The sequence below is a fragment of the Dermacentor silvarum genome, chromosome 2 (genome assembly GCF_013339745.2).
Source record: "Dermacentor silvarum isolate Dsil-2018 chromosome 2, BIME_Dsil_1.4, whole genome shotgun sequence".
Lineage (NCBI taxonomy): Eukaryota > Metazoa > Arthropoda > Arachnida > Ixodida > Ixodidae > Dermacentor > Dermacentor silvarum.
The window spans coordinates 236,553,980-236,573,115 of NC_051155.1; the positions used below are offsets into that span (position 1 = coordinate 236,553,980).

At 42.0% G+C, this 19,136-nt stretch overlaps 1 protein-coding gene across 1 annotated transcript in view; it reads right to left on the reverse strand.

The window, feature by feature from the left end:
• The window catches only part of LOC119442891 (lon protease homolog, mitochondrial-like), a 33,764-nt gene that overhangs the window by 698 nt on the left and 13,930 nt on the right, over window positions 1-19,136 (reverse strand). The window contains 14 exon segments of the mRNA XM_037707941.2: window positions 2,889-3,053; window positions 4,873-5,090; window positions 6,426-6,591; window positions 10,141-10,281; window positions 11,345-11,461; window positions 11,890-11,904; window positions 11,906-12,013; window positions 12,112-12,199; window positions 12,522-12,577; window positions 13,819-13,941; window positions 16,535-16,673; window positions 17,180-17,268; window positions 17,715-17,846; window positions 18,579-18,662. Of these exon segments, the coding sequence (XP_037563869.2) occupies window positions 2,889-3,053; window positions 4,873-5,090; window positions 6,426-6,591; window positions 10,141-10,281; window positions 11,345-11,461; window positions 11,890-11,904; window positions 11,906-12,013; window positions 12,112-12,199; window positions 12,522-12,577; window positions 13,819-13,941; window positions 16,535-16,673; window positions 17,180-17,268; window positions 17,715-17,846; window positions 18,579-18,662 (1,641 nt within the window).

A 19,136-nucleotide genomic window follows, 5' to 3' on the forward strand; every position in this document is an offset into this window, starting at 1 on the left:
TGGCTTACCAATGTTCTGCTCATGGTAATGTCTAACTTAAACTAATATTACTCTTTAGTTCCCGCTAAGTCAATGTCAACGACACATTTCATTCATCACTTTGAGGTAAACACAATGGAGGATGACGTAAGTGCAGTGTTACAAGTCACTTCAGTGCAAGTCCACATTTCTAATAAATCTAATAAATTTATCAGGCCACTGATACAATCCCACTGATAAGACAGGCTGTCAGTTAATGTCAGATGCTACCCCATCTTCAATGAGAAAAAATGAAGCCCAAACTTTTCTATTCGACTGTTCTGCCCAAACCGGGTATTGCTCACATAGCTACACAGTGACAGCCAAGGCACTTTGGTTCCTATTAGTAGAAAAACATTCCAACAAGTCTTCAATTTCATGAACAATTTGTGAATTGCATGTAGACAAAAAACGTTCATGAGAAGTGAAATGAATGCAAGGGAGAAAAGCAGCTGGTATACATGCTTTGCTAGATGGAGGAAACAATAACAGAGGAAATAAACAGACTGTTATAAGCTCTATCACATTTCTACATATGTTTATCGACAAAGGTGAGGTTTACACAAAAGCAGCAAGAAAAGAAACTGCAGTGCTATCTGCCAAAGCCCTGCTGCCTTTGTTAATGCCCACAGACATCATTGGGGTATTCCATTGATAATGGGCACAAACTTCTGTAAATTGAGAGTGACAGCAGACAACAGCTGCATTTGTGCAATAGACTTCCATGACTGACATGGTATTCATAGCAGTCTAACTGCACTTTAGTAAACAAGACTGTCGTGGGTGCCAATGAAGGCAAGAATAATAGAAGAAACATGCAACACACCATGAATAAAGGAAGCTACACATTTCATTATGGCAGTGCTGTGTTCTCACTTGGTTAGCTTGAATACATGCACACATTTTACCAGGTATTGCTCCGACACAAAGTGACAGCCAAGGCACTTCGGTGATGCAGTTTCTACAAGTACATTCAAATGGAATTTCCTTTACATAAGTACATTACAAGATGCCAGCCAAGTTACCGCCTGCTGGAATTGTGGAACACATTAACAGCACTAAAAGAACCAGAAAAAGAAGTGCCCATCAAATGTACTTAGTGTTTCTTATTTTGTGCCTTTAGAGCTGTTATGCTTGACAATGCCAGTCAAGAGAAGAATTTTAGGAACTTGCAAAATTATTAGCAAGGGCTGACATGCAGAAACAAAGATATTGGAAGATTTTAGAGATGCTTCCGGCTGATGCCATGGCTTTTTCATTTATGGTTCAGCTGCACTGTTCTTGCATCTGTCTGACCAACAGTGAATACAAGTGCTTCATGCTGAGCAGATGCATTAAAAAAAAATTGCAAGAAACGAAGCAAAATATTACTAAGTCATGCAGACTTTACTTAGCCTTCATTTCAGTCTCCCCCACTGACATCTCTGCTCAATAAAAATCTTATTTCAATGTTTGCTTAAGGGGAGATGCTACTCGGAAAACATTTTATTCAAATATTTGTGACAGCTCAATGAAACTTTGACTATTTACAGAGTTCGAGCTCCTCTTTTCAAATCTGCTTTTAATTTTTTGATAGCTCACTTGGTTAGTTTCTTGCACACCATGCATTTATAAAAACAATGCATTTTGTGCAAGCTTAAGCAATAACAGTGAGCACAAGAAAACACAAAAATAGCTCATATTGCTCCCAATGAACAGTAGAATTCAATAAAGCAAAAAATATAGTGTAACATTTGTGTTTTAGTCTTGAAAAAAATTACAACACTGAGTTTCAGTTTTACCATTCTGAACGAAGAAGCTTTTCAATTTATCTTACTGAATATATTTGTGAAAAGCTCTGAAAGTTGTTTCTTTGAATTCAGGACATGTTAAAACATAAGCATGCCAAATTTCATTATGATCAGACTACATAAAGTGCACAAACTCTAAAAATGCTACAAATTGAAAAATTGAGAAAAACATCTTTGAAAGTAAAAAAAGAAGAAAAAAAAAAAAGTTGCAACGCTAGGCTTCCGGCGGGGAATATATATATTTCTTTTCTTTCATATTTTCAGCAAGAATGCGGCACTGCCGAAGTAGGCTCTGGGAGAAGAGGGTTAGGTCTAGATCCCAGCAAAAATTCAAGAGCAGGTAACAGCGGGGAGCGAAATGCCGCGTGCGTGAAATTCGCACTCTCATGAGCCACCGCGAGTGCTTTTCGCACTTTTTATTAACTTCTAGTTGATTCTCAGCTTTGATTTTTTAATAGATAAAAGAGGAGGCCCCCCTTAGAGGAATACAAAACACAACAAAACACAAAATCGACTTTTTTAGGGAAAAATCACGGTTTTTCGACCCTCAACACCCTTAAGTGTGTCCTCCGTGCTAAAGTTGAACTTTGCCAATAATGATGTTCACGATACATCACTGCTAGCTGCAGAGGTTAAAGAAACACCAATACCAGTCATTAACTAGGGCCAGGTTTGAAGACTGGCTTCCAGCAACTCCTTTGTCGTCATTCTTGCAGTGCAAAGAGATTATTTATTAATGTAGAAAACCGTAGACGTATGCCGACATTCCCTTGATAATTTTTCTAGCATGCAAACTATGAGGGCTGTGATACCATAGCCATTGCTGCTATGCCCACGTTGCACACATTGCTTAGTGTGTACACTGGTAGCTGCCAAACAGCCGCTGGCAGCAGAAGCAGTGATCAGCACAGCAAACACACAAGTGCATACACGAAAAGTGATTTACTGACTCACAGCACTGCTTTGGCTGTCAGTGCAACAGCGTACACAATGCATGCAAAGTTAGAGGTGGACATATCTGCACGTATTAAAGTAAATATTTGTAAATTATAGTTGCCAAGCAAGCACAAAGTCACTCACCGCTATTGTCTTCTCCTTGATACCTCCCACTGGAAGCACCTTCCCTGTGAGTGACACCTCTCCGGTCATGGCCACACCTGGCCTTATCGGCCTGTTCAAGGCCAGTGATAGCATTGCGGTCACCATGGTGATGCCTGCACTGGGACCATCTTTGGGCACTGCACCCTGTCAGTTTGAAATAGAGGCACAGTGTGGTAACATTGTAACATTAGCTAGCTGGTCATTCACACTGAAGCAAAAGCTTCACAAAAGACGTACGTGGATGCATAGAAGGCAGGCACTAAGTGCTGTGTCTACCTTTTCTATGTTCTACATCTTTTGCCCTGTTTTGACAAAGCATGAATCTGATTTATGCGCCCACTTGAATTCATTCAAACTTCTTCTAAGAAGCACAGATAGGTGTGCGAGTTATCTGAAGTTGAGTGAAACAGCAAGCCTAAAATAGTATGGGCTGTTACACAGACAGGGCTTCATAACATAGAGGAGTGGGAATCTATGCGTGGGCACATTTGCAATACAGAAGGTTGCACATATAATATATTGGTTATAATGAGGAGATTTCAAGTGCATGACAACCTCGAGATCATACACATAGAAATTATATCAAAATATAACAGCCATTTTTTGCACACTACTGATCCAACAAATGATTTAGGTTCACTAGACTAAACGAAAACAAAGCAAATGTACGTGGAAGGAAAAAAGTGAACAAAAATAGATGAGAACTTCATCAGGAGCTTTAGAAACACTCAAGCAATGCTTTGTGAAGTATGAAGAAAGGACACAAAAACATGAAAAAATACTCTTGAAGATGAAGTTTAAAAATTCTACATTTGTTTGAATTAACCAGAATTTTGAGTAATTGCAAGTTGGCTGTACATATCACTCAAGCATAGCAAGCTGTTACCTATTGTTACCAGCCCTATAAAATAATTTCTTTCATATTTGCATAACATTCACTAGGAATACCATTCACGACAAAACCTAGGAAGAGGCCTTACTCTGAGAAACATGGAATGAAAAAAAGTAGGAGGGAGCATTACATCCAGCAGCCAGCTTTCACAAGTCGACTTAAAGTAATCTGCTTCCTTCGAAAAGCCGGCCCAACTCATGACCCCACCCTCAGCAGACAGACTCGGCCCAGTATGTTTGACTTGAGCTAGGTTTTAATTGATGTTCGGACTTGTGCCAAAGCACCCGATCTGTGCATATTTTCTCCCAAAATGCTTGTGCAACTTCTGTCACTTATTGCAACGATATATTCGTTGCCTTCTTTGTAATGTATGAGTGCGGCAGTCACACGTTGCTGTCGCACTCGTAGTCTTTTCAAAGGAACGCGTACTGAGTGCATCTAGGCTAGTGGTGGAAGACATTAAAACATACCACGGCATGATCATGTGTTGGTTCAACTTTTTTTTTACTTCAATTCTATCCCCTGACTCTCCCTCCTAGTTCTTTCCTCCCTCCATATAAAAAATGCCATTGGGGCCCCTGAGGGGTGCCAGATGACAAACAATGAGAAAGTAACACTTGAAAAAGTGCTCACAATCAGTTTGTCCAGGAAGGAAATTACCCACATCACAAACACGTAAGCCATGCATCATTTCATTTAAAACACGAAGTTGAAGATGCGGCTTAGTCAAAGTTATGCTCATATTTTGACAATGGCCCCTTGATTTCAATGTTCTGATGAGAACTTCATTTTTTAATTGATGAACAGGTTTGAAAAATAAAATAATTTAAGCTGCTTGCAGCACCACCCTATGAAAATAGAAGACAAAACTGAGACGCACAGGTTTGAGCTCAAATAATAATATTAGTAAAAATAAAAACGTAAGAGTAAAACGGCAACATGTCAGGAATGAATTCACTTTCACCAAATTCTGGTACTGATGCTTCTTTAAATGAGTGACCTGAGGCTCTTGAAACTGAATCTTGTTCAGGCTGCCGTTTGAACAAAATAAAGTGGGTTCCAGAACCTCACCTCAGGCACATGCAAGTGAATGTGTGCCTTCTGGAGGAAATCGTTCTTCGGATCCTCTTTCAACAGGAAGGCCTTGGCAAAGGAGTAGGCAATGTTGGCACTCTCCTTCATCACTTCGCCGAGGTGACCCGTCAGCTGCAGTGAGCCCTCAAGCTTCTTGTCCCCACTAGATTCCAGTGGCCGTGGAACGGCCGTCTCTATGTATAATGTGGAACCCCCTAGAAAAACAAGACGCGCACACAAGTGTCAAGCATGCCAGAAAATCTAGCAGACAAATATAAACAGCAAGGGGCTCCAATTGTTTCAATTTATACTATGTCCATAATGGCACGCCTATAAAACATCTGCTGATGCCTCTAAATACAGTGAAATACTACAAGGTATCGGGCAATAAAAACTCATATGACACAGTATAAGAAGATTTCTAGAAAGGCTGTACAAGGCAATTCAGATCCCTGGATACATGTTCCACTAATTTTCCATCACTTAAAAAAAACTATGTACCAAAATTATTTTTACAAGTAAAAAATTGTGATGGCAAATTGATACAAGCACCAACATGCTTCCTTATTGGTAGGCTCCAATGATATTGCATGCTCCTGGCTACTCTCGACAACTACGAATTGAAACTTGACTAAAGTTCTAAGCCAACAGTTCTAAGATAAGCAGTAAGCACTGATCCTCAAATGCACAGAGAGCCACACTATGAAGATAAATGTTTCAATGGGAATTAAATTTCTCTAAGCAAAAAGTGGCACTCAAGCAGCAACATTTTGTTACCACTATAGTAAGTGTTGTATTTTCCATGCTATATTCCACAGACTATTATAGAGTATAAATGTTGAATTTTTGTGGGTTGCGAACTATCTATAGATGTGGATTACGCGTGATTTTATATGTTAAGATTCAAGGCATGCTCAAAGAAAACAAGGCCAGACTGCGGCTGCACATTTTCCCCATGCGAAATCACATAATGGAATAATCATCACTGTGCACAAGCAATATTCCCAGCTCATACTGGCAGCTCGTGATATGCAAGCAAAAAGTGAACAGATGTGTAGGGCATCTTGTGAAGTAAGAAGTGGGTTGTTGAATCGTAGTAGTGATCTGAAGTAGTGATCCGACGAATTTTAGATCTGACTCTTATAAGCAGTTTAATAAAGGACCCAAGCTTTTACTGGCTGACAGTGAATGAATGAATGGACCATTTATTGGAAGGATGGCTCATTAGCTTAAGGTTGGCTATAAATTTTTTCTTTACCTACTGTATACTGCTTTCAGACAAGCTAAAAGAACTGTTTCCTGTCGAAGTTCATCCTTGCAAACTTGCACCTAGTGCGAACTATCTAAAAAACCTTTTTATTTGAAGCCCCAACTGTCCTCTGCAGACTACACATAAGGTGCGGACTACAGTCCAGAAAATACAACTCAATTTCTCATCAGATAATCCAACCACATGTATACATAAGAAACAGCCTAACAACTCCTTCACAAGCAAGCTCCACACTTTACGAACGTAAACAGAGCAAGCAACTGTTTTTATCCCAGCTCACCCATGGCCGTCCAGGCTAGTCCCATGACAACGCCAGGTGGTGTCTCCTCGTACATTCGATCGTGAGTAAATAATGGTTTCCCAACAAAATCGTTGAGGTTCTCCGGCTGCACTTCCACAACTTCACACTCTTTACTGACTATCTTGAAAGCAGCCTTGCGGAGGATCTGCACCAAAGTAGCAGTCAGAAAAAAAAGTCACAAACAAAGCACTCTTGGATAGTTCAGATTGGAGGCAGTAAGGGACTGTGTGTTGCCTTGTTATACAACAGAAGGCTGCTGCTATCGTGTAATAGAAAGAAAAAAAATGAAAGCAGCTGCCTTGTCAACTATTCAAAGCTGTTACAAACAGATCAAAGTTCCAGGAGAACTGGTGGCTGATCAATGAGCTTTAGAGATATTATTTAATTGCTAACAAGGAATCTTTCTTATGACAGAGAAGGGTGGAGGCTCAGTGGATAACTCATCTCGCATGATACTGCTACATTACCACGATGGCATAAACAATACATCTGCCAGTGTTTATGCAACAATGTGTAAGATGTAAAGCTTGAATATTTCAGCATCATGTGTGCATTTGCTGCAATGTACTATATAAGTTAACAACATTGTAGTCCAAGTGCTGAAAGTGAACTTGGCTTTCCTTGTGGAAAAGAGACATGCTCTACCAGTCCCCAGCAAGTAAAGACAGCAAGTAAAGATATCTGCGATGTTTACTTGAATAGTGTTGCTGCAGTTGCATATATAGGGAGACAGAAAGAGAAAATTGGCGTGCACGAATATACAGGGAACCAGGCAGCAAGAGTGCAGCATGGCAAGTTATAAGAACATCTGCAATCTGATGAAACCACCTGATAGGCTAGAAGGTAGCAAAACCTCACTTGCACACAATGATTTTCAGCCTATTTTTTTCTGCCGAGTATCTAAACACTGGAATGCTCTTCTTCATCAATATTGTGATGAGCAGGTGATGCTCATCACGATCAGTTCAAGATATAACAACTTTTTTCAGTCTACTGTGACAACCACTTTTTGCATACGCTGTAAACCAGTCCCTTATGTAATATGTCTGTGCAGGATCTCTAAGGTCATCAAATGCAATGAAGCGAAACCCTTGTTCTAGAAAAAGCAAGCCACATACAAAAACAGACATCCATAACCATCTACAGTTAAACCTGCTTATAACAAACCTCCATATAACGAATTCCTGGATATAACGAAGTTTTTCTATTCCCCGCCATTACTCCATAGAAATACATGTATTTGAGACCTCTACGTAACGAAGCGGCAGCGGGGGACCCCCTTGAAATAACGAATTTTCCCCGCCGACAACCTAGAGATTTCGCACAAAATTTTGTCATTTTTGCGCGGCCAGCAACCGGAAGCACCTTCTCTGCCGCGACGGAATGCGAAGCGGCGGCGCTGCGCTTGGCGCGCTCGAATTCACGGCGACTGCGAGGAGAGAGCGAGCGCGAGGCAGGCCTGCATCCCTCGACCCAGCGATCTTGCCACCACGGCCGTGACCTTTCCCCCTCCCTTCATTCAAACCTGATCCCGCCGCTTGCTGCAGCTGGCCTAGCCCACCAAGCCGGCACTCTCCTTCCCCAGTTGATGATGCCGAAGAAGATAAAATTTTTTTTTTTTCAACGCGCTGGCAGAGCCACTCTTTGGTTACTGCGCAAGTCTCTGCGCTTCACTTCACTAACCTGACACTAGGAACCGCTAAAACGGGTCCAAAAATTGCCTACGCGTTAGAATCGAGTACGACCCTAAATTTGCGCTACCATATTGCCATCGGCATTTCAATATGGCCGCCTCATACGCACTTCGAGCCTAGCTCTTGTAGCTTCGACCATGTGCTGTAGTACGTGTGCTTAGGCATTATTCTACCAATTTAGTTAAACAGCGAATGTTTACAAGTTTATACGGCCGATAAAACTACTATTCTTACTTCGTATAGCTGTCTGCTAATTTGCTATCGCAATTGATGCTTCACTTTTCGGGCGAAACTGGGACTTTTTTGTTCATCGCAACTTTAGTGTATTGAGAGTAAATTGTGAGCGATAGTTGTATTTCTGTATGAAAGCATAATGTGCGTGGTACTGTAAAGGATTTTTTTCCCCTCTCTCTTGGTCATGGAAAACGGGCGCGCGTTACAATCGAGGGCGCGTTAGAATCGAGTAAATACTGTAAGCATTTCTTTTTCGAATTTTCGAGCCCCACCTGCATATAACGAAATCCTCTTTATAACGAAGTTTCTTGGGAATTTGTCAATTTCGTTATATCCAGGTTTAACTGTATAAGAGATAAGCCCAATGGTTTCAGATAACTGTTACTCTAACGTTTTCGTTACCACTGTCTTCTCTTCTTTTTGCATGCAATGCCAATTACTGAGCCAACATGGTTAGTGATAACCGACATAAAGCTACCTTGCATAATGCCACTATCTAAAACCTGTAATGCAGCCAGATATGCCGGGTGCTTGAAAGGACCTCAGAAAATCTTCATTTAACAATCTGTTTATGTCAACAAGCAGACTGTCCATAAACGTACTACACTTGAACCTCGCTATAACGAAACGGGATATAACAAAGTAAATGAAATTCCCCTTGAAATCCCCATTGAGATGCATGTATTTAAAACCTCACCTTAACCAAATGAAATTGTCCTGCCAATGGATATAACGAGCTAGATTCGTTTGCAAAATAAAAAAAATACCCGACCGTTGCGCACTGCATACATTGCTTTCTGCGGGGTTCGGCACTTGTTCACCGTGGCAGTTAAAAACTCCCGTCTCCCTGCGTCGAATATGTTGTCAAGGTCTTTCTCACCATGGCGAGTAGCTGTGCCCCTGCGCACAAGCAGCCCTTCTCCACTGACCTCTCTCTCTGTAGCGCGTGCCTGGCTGCGCTGCGACGCATGGCAGTGCGAACTCACTTCTACTGTGCGGCGTGCCGTGCAAGCAAGCAGGCAGGCAGGCAGGGACAGCTGGGCGTGCCCTCCAATCTCAGAGGTCACGCGTGAGCCTGCGCCAGTCGCGCCATGCTGCGCGGCTACGTGCGGCGGTGCGAAAAATGAGTGCGATCACTTCTTTATCTGCAGCACACTGTGCAGCCAGCTGGGCCTGGCCTCCAAAATCTCCACGCTGCAATCGCAGGGGTCACGCCCGGGCCGTGCATTCACTTCTCCTTCTCCCTGCGGCGTGTCACAAGCGCTGGCTGGGCGTGGCATCCGAGATCGCATTGGCACCGCTGCCATCTCGGAGGCCACAAGCCGGCCGAGCCGCACCAGCACAGCAAATTTTGCTTGCCTCCAAGATCACACAGCAGAGCGCCGTGTTGTGTGCCATGTGCTGTTCGACCACAACGAGCCAAGTGGAAAGCGGGCGTGAAAGATGATCACAATGAAACAGAAGGCAGCGATCACTTCTTTAAGCGATCTAAAGGCTGTCGCGTAAAGTGTTAAGGAGTTACGTGTTGCATGCACAGACAATTCTTATGTTGTTTTATTAAATTTCATCGCATACGTGGTCGTGTAGCGGTTCCGCGGGCTGCAATGCTGTTTTCTTACTTCCATGTTTACAATTGCGCACCACATTGGGTATATATTGCAGGCAATAATGGCAATAATGGATGTAATGGAGTAATTTCGGCTCCCCCTTCAACTTCGTTATAACGAGGTTCGAGTGTAATATATACCAAAATATGAAAAACTAACCTTTTCAATATGTTTCTGCAGGTTTCGGACGCCGCTTTCCCGGCAGTAGAATTTGATTAGACGCTGTAGGGATTCAGGCTTCACATCCACCTGATCATCAGCAATGCCAGAATGTTTCCTCGCTTGTGGAATCAGGTAACGCTGCACAGTAAAATAAGGTCATCTTCGCATGTGATTTAGGCCTTTCAGGTAAGAAACCTGATAACCTACAATGAGGAAAAAAAAAGAGCTATGCTGACATACAGGCAGTATGACATGTGAAAAGTAAAAGAACCTCCCATCGTGAAGTCACTACCAAATGATGAGTGCCAAAGCAATGTCTGTCACTAAAGGTTCTTTGATTTACGAACCAAAGTGTCCCATCAGTATAAGAATTTATCAAAATGCTGAACAGTGCAATCTGCCAGTCTGAGAAATGGCGTGTCTTAAGACAGCAGCACTGCCATTGGCCACCAAAACAAAATGGTGGGGAGTGCATGGGCAGAACATGTGGAAGATGTGGGCCTATACAGCAGCGCACTGTGTTGTTTCAATGGCCCTCCACATTCACATGATATCCAGCTTCTTTGTCTTCAACAAACGTAGTTGGCCTGTTGGCCTCCTGCATCTATAACCATCGGAATTAGTGGCCACTATGACATTCAACACCAGCTGCAGTTGTTCTTGCATTGTACGGTTCTTTTCATAAGGCACATGGCACATGTATCATCAGCAGAAATTGAAACTCAAACAAAGAAATAAGGTATCAGAATACCTGTTCGGTGTAATTACATGAGAGTTCCAACGTTTTTATTGCTCTGTAGCCACTTTTTAAGCATGGCACAGTCCCAAATCTGTTTTGGAGTCTTAATTATGCCACTGTAACAAATTTAGGCAAGCCTGGAAACGAAAAACCACATTTGAGTTGTTTTCTACTTGTGCATATTTGCTGACAGTACATGTTATGAAGTTTTAGGGAGGATGCCTTGCAAAAACTCAGCAGTAGGTTAAGGGCTCAGTCCTTTTGGACATCAGCGCTCGACGAGGAACTCCCAACCGTTCCACTGGACACTCCCCATCCCTAGAGTTACAGCTGTCCTAGAAATGTGGCTTTTTGCCGGGATGATCTAACCGGGATGACCTAAATTTTCCCTGCTTGTAAGGCATCAGATGCTGCTGTGACAAGTGTTGGTGGCTACATACTGAGGTTTATGGGAGCACAAACCTCGGCGATGGCCATCTTTTCCTCAGCAACGTAGCCAGACAGCTCAATCATCTCCATTCGATCCTTGAGTGGTTCTGGTATTGTGTCTGTGACGTTTGCAGTGCAGATAAACAAAATCTGCATAAAAGGCAAAAAAAAAAAAAATGGACATGAATTCTCATAGAAACACACAAGTGATACTGCAATTCTATATTTTCTGCTGTTTCTTTTTCTTTTTTACCACTGCTTTCATTTCCAGTGACTAAGCGAAAAACAGTATATTAGCATTATATAAAATAGGGCTTTCTTAGGACACAGCCTACGCACACGAATATACACACAAATACACACACAGCCATGTAGTCATCAGTATAATTTCCATGAATTATTATTATTGTTTATAAATTAAGGTTTACTTTCCGTTATGTAATTTGAATTACAGTGTAGTTCATGTATAATGCATGCGTGCAAGATGGGCAAGGAAAGGCTTCTGAATCAAAGCTTACTAATTAATTAATAAAAACAGTGAACAGGCAGCAAAACAAATTACATTACACTTTAATCACCTTTGAGAGGTCTACAGTTGACATCAAGGTAGTGATCCAGGAAATTGGAATTTTGTTCAGGATCAAGCACTTCCAAGAGAGCAGATGATGGGTCTCCTTGATAGCCTCTTCCAATTTTATCAACCTGTGAAAAATGTTTCGGATTAAGAAAATGGCACAAGTGCCAAAAAAATACTACACAAGTTTTACAGGGAGAAGCCTATGTCTTAGAGTAGAACATACCTCATCTATCAGTACCAAAGGATTTTCCGTTTTTGTCTTTTTCAAGCACTGGATCAACTTTCCGGGCATGGCTCCAACGTAGGTGCGGCTTCATAATGAAGACAAAGAATAGGTAAGATTAAGGTTACATAAAATAAACAAACACACCCAATTACATTTATTTTAACGCACACGAAGATAGCATCATACTTGGCATTCTCAGCAATGATGGGATTAAATCGGGAAGCTTCATGGTGAATGCAGGCTACCAAGGTAACTGAATAAAGTGTCTCAATGATAGCTACATAAATTAGCAGAACGTAGCTGAACATCAATGCTAATAAGAAACCACAACTTCAGCTTTGCATAAGATTTGAAAAAGGAAAACAATTAAGTCCAAGTCTCAAGGTGTAATGAAATGTCAATCTTACCGGTGCCCCTTGATCTCTGCAACATCAGTCATGCCACCAACACTAAACCGGAAGTACTGTGGAAAGGGAACATTACAAAAAGTAGTCACGTACAGCACAGCTTAGCCATAAAGCAAATATTTCTGCATCAAAGTAATATCACTCAACCAACCAAGAAGTAGGAGTTATGGCGAGATGGAGACTAATTAAAACAGTGGATCACGAAAGGGTGCCTAACACAAAGCCTTAAAGGGCCCCTCAACAGGCCCCATTGCAAATTTTACTTATACGCTAGGTACCGCTTTACCGAGTTTTTTTTCCAAATCGGTTTATTATAAGAGGAGATGGAAGAAGTTGAGTACTCTGTTACCATACCACCAGGAGGCAAGTGTGAATGCCAACAGAAACACCCTCTCCTTCTGCCTCAAATAACATCTGTAATTGATGTTCGTTTACTGAAGTAATGTGTCATTGCGAGTGCCATTGCTAGCACTGCGTTTTACATCATGGCGTTCGTGCGTGTTACCTTGACTCTGTGGCTGGGAGCGGAGCTTCCTTGAGAAAGAGAGGACATGCGGCATTTGGTTTGCAATTTCAGCTGTTTCAGCGGTGCGCAGCGCTGTAATACTTTGCAGGCGCGGTTTTCAGCGCATGTAGTTTGCACCTTGCTTGTCTGTTTAAAAAGGCCAAACCTTTCTCATTATAATGAATACACACTTGTTGAAATGTTGCTCTGTGCTGAGGCTTCCCTTCTTTGCCCACTTACGAACACAAATGAGATATTAACCAAGTGAATGTGAAAATCCACAGAGGACTTTTACTACAACAGACGAGCACGTTTGTACATGCGGTCACAACACAACATTGTGCACAATAACAACACAAAGCCCGAGCCACAACTTTAACGAATGCATAACAAACAAAGAAAACAAACATTAAACATACAAAAACACACATCTATTTTTGGCAGTCCACCCTTTGGAAATGTTGTATTTGTGCATCTAGGTACTGCTCTAAAACCACTTTTGATGTTGAAGTCTAATTATATTTTCTGTATTGCTCTATCTAGTCTAACTCGCACTGGATGTGGCTATGCTACTAAGTCCTTTGGACAGCTTAAAGCAAAATACAAACAGCATTTGGTTGTAGCTAGCAGACAGACATAAGCTGAACTTAAACCTGCCAAGCAGGATGCAAGCAAATGAATTTTACGTGTAGCATAAAAAAATTTAAAAAAGAAGAAAAGGAGGAGAGAGATAGACTCACAATCGCATGAATCTGAGAAAGGCTCATAACAGCCACAAAGGAGGGTGCTCACCTCTCTGTTAAGAGCTCTAGCTATAGACCTGGCAATACTTGTCTTCCCAACACCAGGAGGACCGTAGAAGCAGAGGATCTTCCCTTGAGTTGTTCCCTTCAGCTGACTCACAGCAATAAATTCCTGCAAAGAAGTTTATACAGACAAATAAAGTTCTCGTAACTAAGAAAAAAGAACAATTTACAATCAGCTGAAGAGAAGAAATGATAAAAATTGCATATCAAAAAAACTTTTTTTTTTTGATCATGTCAACTTCAAAACAATACACAACTGCTAACAAAGCTTTCCAGATGCTGAAGCCACAAAAAAGATGAATTTTCTTGCACAGTAAGCATGCAGTTAACAATAAAGGAATGTACGCTACTTTGTGAAAGCAGCTCTTGAAGTTTGCCTCTCAATTCCAGTACGTGCGCCCAGTTGCGAAATTCTTAAGCACAAAATTATTTTCTTGCATACGATGCTTTTTATTGCGATAACAATTATGTGGACATTCAAAGCAGATTTCTGCCGTCTGCGTCACCGTCGCCATGATGTTTCGTATGACGTCAACGGCGATGAAATTGGTGCCGTGCGCCGTATGCTGCAAGTGCGAGTGAAAGCGTGTGAGGGACGCGCGCTTTCACGGGGAGTGAACGCACGGCGGAGAGCAAACGCGTGTTCTGCGCCGTGCTCCCGAAGGGCTACAGAATTAAGCGTCTCTTTCCTCCTTTACAATCACCATATATATATAGATCAAACGCGACTTCATTCGTCGCGCAAAAGGCCGTGGGGGGACGGGAGGGATAGAGGGGAGGCGACGTTTAGCTGCGGCACCAAATGCGTAACTATATAAAAGTGTTGCATGGCGAGAAGGTGGTAAAGACTTTTGACGCTGCTCGATGAAGTGTCCCGTTCTGATCTCGTCGAAAACCTCCAAGCCGCCCCCAGAGGCACCGGCAACAGTCACCCAACGCCGCGCACATTCGGTGCGAATGCAGGCAAAACGCCAACGGCGTCGACAACAGTTCTGCGCGTTGCTGGTGCTGCTGCATGTCCAAGTTTATACAGCTGATAAAACTACTATCCTTACTCCGTATAGCTCTCTACTAATTTGCTATCGCAATTGATGCTTCGCCTTTCTGGTGAAACTGCGACATTTTTTATACAAATGCCTTTGAGCTCGAGTACACGTCATGCAGCTGTACGCTAGTGGTTGCAGTATGTATGGTGCTCTAAAAGTGTGTCAATATGACACCAGAATTCTACAGCAATTATGATTCTCTGAAAGGGTTAATTCAACACGACCTCAAATGATACAAGTGCTTCAAATAGTAAATGTAGGCCGCGAGTTGAGTTGAAGAGCAACCACTATTCATCAGCTATTCAATAGTTGGGTATTTGCATGGCACAAGTACTTAATTTTTGTTTTCCCCAGCCAAATGACTTTAAAGGGGCCCCGAACCACTTTTTATCGAAGTCGAGAAATGCATTTGAAGTTAAAATAGACTATTTCAGAAATACTTTGCTGCCAAAAGTACTTCAATGCGTTCAGAAGAAGCGGAGTTATTGGCAATCAAACATCCTCTTCGCAGTGCTTCTGCTCATTCTTAAATGACTTGCACTGCGAAGGCTACGGCGCAGCGGAGCATGCCAACAATGCTCCACCTACTGAACGTCACCGTGGCGCGCAGTTCAAATTTGATTTTGGATGTTCACGTAGACACCACTACTTCCGATTTCGGCACCTACGACGCCCCAAACGCGATTGGCCTCAGCCAGCGGACTTGTCGCGGCACCCCGCGGCAGCCGCATTATATATGCTACATAGCAGACCGCAACTACATGCAACTGTAGTGCGTATGCGTGCTTGCTTTGTGCATGACAGGGCTTAAATGAGCGCTCACGCTCATATGCTCCAGTCTGGCCATGCTACGTGGTGCAGACCAGCTTTGTCGTGCACCAGCTTGACCAGTAGCCACATCCAACTTGCGCATGTTGAAGCGCTAAGCTCAATATGAAGCGAACTCTGCCAAGGCATCTAACCTGGAGCGGCCAGGAGTGAGCGCGCACTGGCAAGCATATGTGTGGTCTGAGCTTAAGTTTCGCGCGATTCGAGGCTAGTTGAGTGTTCAAAACTAGTCGAAATTAGCGAGACCTGATGGCTATGACACCAATAAGCAGGGCGGCCAAAGTTCAATTCCTACGTAGGCAGCAACGGCCGAGCGTGAGTAGACGTTAGTCGGCTTCTTCTGTAAGTACGTAATTATTATGAAAATTTGAAAGCACATTTTTCGCTTACTTCAGCCTGTTTATTAAACTGCGTCAATAAGTATACAGAGTAACAGTAGAAAGAAGCGCACTGATTCAGACACCCTTCTTGAGTGATGTCAGCTATTGGACAATAGCAGCCGAATATGGTAATTTTGCTATATTGTGAAATAAAGCATCCAGAAAAGAGTGAGGAGCAGGCTTCTGTTGAAAAGAGAGCGTCTGAAAAAATGTGACTTTGCGCTCTGCTTACGAGCTCCACGCGCAGCACACGGCTGCAAAATTTGGCTGAGAAGTTCACAGCAGTGTGCGCTATCCGCGAACTGTGTTTTTTCACCAAGCCCAGTGAGCGGTTCAAGCCCCTTTTAATCAAAGTGCATTGCAGGCCTTATGTATTCATGTGGCCTTTACAGACAAATTATGTCAAAGCGTGACAGCAGTACAATTAAGTGACGGCGGTACAACTCACCAATATGCGTTTCTTGACATCTTCCATGCCGTAGTGGTCTTCCTCAAGCACCTCCTTGGCTCTAGTCAGGTCCAGGTTTTCCTCACTCGTCTTACCCCAAGGAAGGCTCGTAAGCCAGTCGAGGTAGTTACGCGTCACACTGCGCCAAGAGGAGGAAAAAAATCTTTCTGGTCAAAGCATATCATGTGAAGAAGTGCCCCAGCTGCGGTTTATGAACCTTGACTCGTAAGCTGTAATATACTGCAATGTTGTACAATATGCCAGAATGTTGTAATTCATAACAGAGAACAGAACTGGCACTGTGGACTGGTCTTAACACTAACAAAACAGAGGGTTATGCGAGCAGAAAAAGAAAAGAAAGATTATGAACAAAAAAGAACTAAAACTTTATTTCCGTGTGTTTGCTTTTTAGCACTATTTTTTGTGTGCTATCTTGAGCCACTCCAACTACAAATATGTCGAACAAGAAGTTAAACACTTCTAAATACGATATTAATCTTTTTTTTTTCAATTTTTCTTGAGCTGACCAAGCCGACACATTTAAGAAATTACCTCTAAGTTAGAGCCACAAATAATAAAAAATCTACACTGTTTAGCCTTACCTAGCCAGTAAATCTCATGAACACAAATAGCTAGATTGCATACCTGAACTCTGACGAGTGGTTGTCGAGAAACGAGAGCTTATTCAATTCTTCGTCAATCACTTCCATGACTTGCTTTGGAACAACCAGACCCTGTTACACGTAGAAAAACAAGACATGCATTAAAACATTTAGAAAACCCCAAGGCAAAATAAAATGTCATTTCTGTTTTGGGATAAGTAATGCCCTTGCAAGTAAACGTGTTAAAAATGTGATGGCAGCTGCATGTGGAAGGCCCGTCCAATTCATTTAATTATTTATTTTTGGGATAATCATAACAAAGACCAAATAAAGAATGCTTAATTCTCAGAGGTTATAATTTAATTTTAGCTTCCAACAATACCTTCTTTGTTCCAACTCTCAGAGTCATTGCTGGTATATAACTAAATGGTAATTCATAAATCATATCCAAAGTGAGTGGCTCACTCTCTCTGCAAGAGGCTTGGATTAAAATCTTGCATCTCTACAACTTGGTTATAAATAACAGAGTTCAGTACACCTGTTTGCTTGCTCAACTGTTGCATGATGGGGGCCCGTACCTCTAGCCTCTGCTTGAACTTCTCCTCGATGGCATCCTTGTCATCCTTTTCGAGGCCCAGTTCCTTCTTTATAGCCTTGAGCTGCTCCTGCAGCATGTACCGCCGATGCTGGGTCTTCACTTTTTCCTCGACCTGTCACGACAGAACATGAAAAGGCTAAAGTGCTCATTTTCCAGCTCCACTTCCAGTAACTGATGTTGCATACCACTATACTATTCCTTCCAGGTCAAGGCGCTAACAAGCAGTTGGAAGAAGTTTATAGAAGATCTAATTCATTTTTTATGCCATACTCAATTTGGTAGACAAGTTTATGGCAAAGTTAATTCATATTTTGGATGCTTTGCACAATAATATCATTTTATCACTGTGATTATCTTAGACATAAGCAAACATTACAAGAATTGTACCTATTGTCACAGAAAATAATGTAACGCTACTGAATTCTCTTTTTAAAATTTCTAAAGAGAGAGGGGGAAGCAAGTTGAAGTGCGTCATTATGATAGAGCACACACGCTATAACTGCCAGAGTCAGGCCACGACTACATGAGCCAAACATAGGGTAGTTGACCTGGTTCTGGTTTTAAACACCAGATAGTGAATCGCGTGAGCAGTGATTCAGCTAGCCAGGAGTAGGTAGATGATGAAACTGCATTTAACTCAAGTCGCTGTGCATATACTAGAATCTCACTCCTGGTGATTAGGTTGTGCTCAAAAGAAGGATGTACAAATATTTCGCCTTATTGCAGCACTGACCACGATTAAATCATACATAAACCAGAACACACGCAAATGCAGCCATGACATGCATGTCTGCAAAATTCATCACTGCTTTATGCAAGAATACAAACAACGAAAGTTAATCACCTCCTTGCCGATCTTTTGCTGTAGCTTGCTAAGTTCATACTCTTTCTTCAGGAGGGATAGAGCCAACAGGAGACGTTTTGATATCTGGGGGGCAGGAAGAAAAAAAAAATTAACAGACAATGACAAACGCAAGCTGCTCAGCTTCCAGCTCACGGAAATACCACTGGAAAGAACAGTAAATGCAGAAGCACATTTACATGGGCAACACAATTATATCTCAATTCTGAGGTTATAGTAGTAATAATAATACTAATGATAATCATCATCATCATCATCAACATAAAGGCCATGAAACACATCTTAAGACACATCAAATATTTATCAACGTAATGTTTGCAAGAGCCACAGTATTAGTCACTTCTTTTTTGCAAGGTTATGTTTTACACGTGCAACACAGAAGCTTACACGCTGCATAATGACCTTCCCCACAGTGCTGGCCACTTAGGTGTGTATCACAGGCAACCTGTACCACGCTAGCAAAACGTATTCAGCCACAACAAAAATCTCTGTTACACTTGCTCGGAACAAAATTTCCCAACTGCTGCAACGCCCCTATGA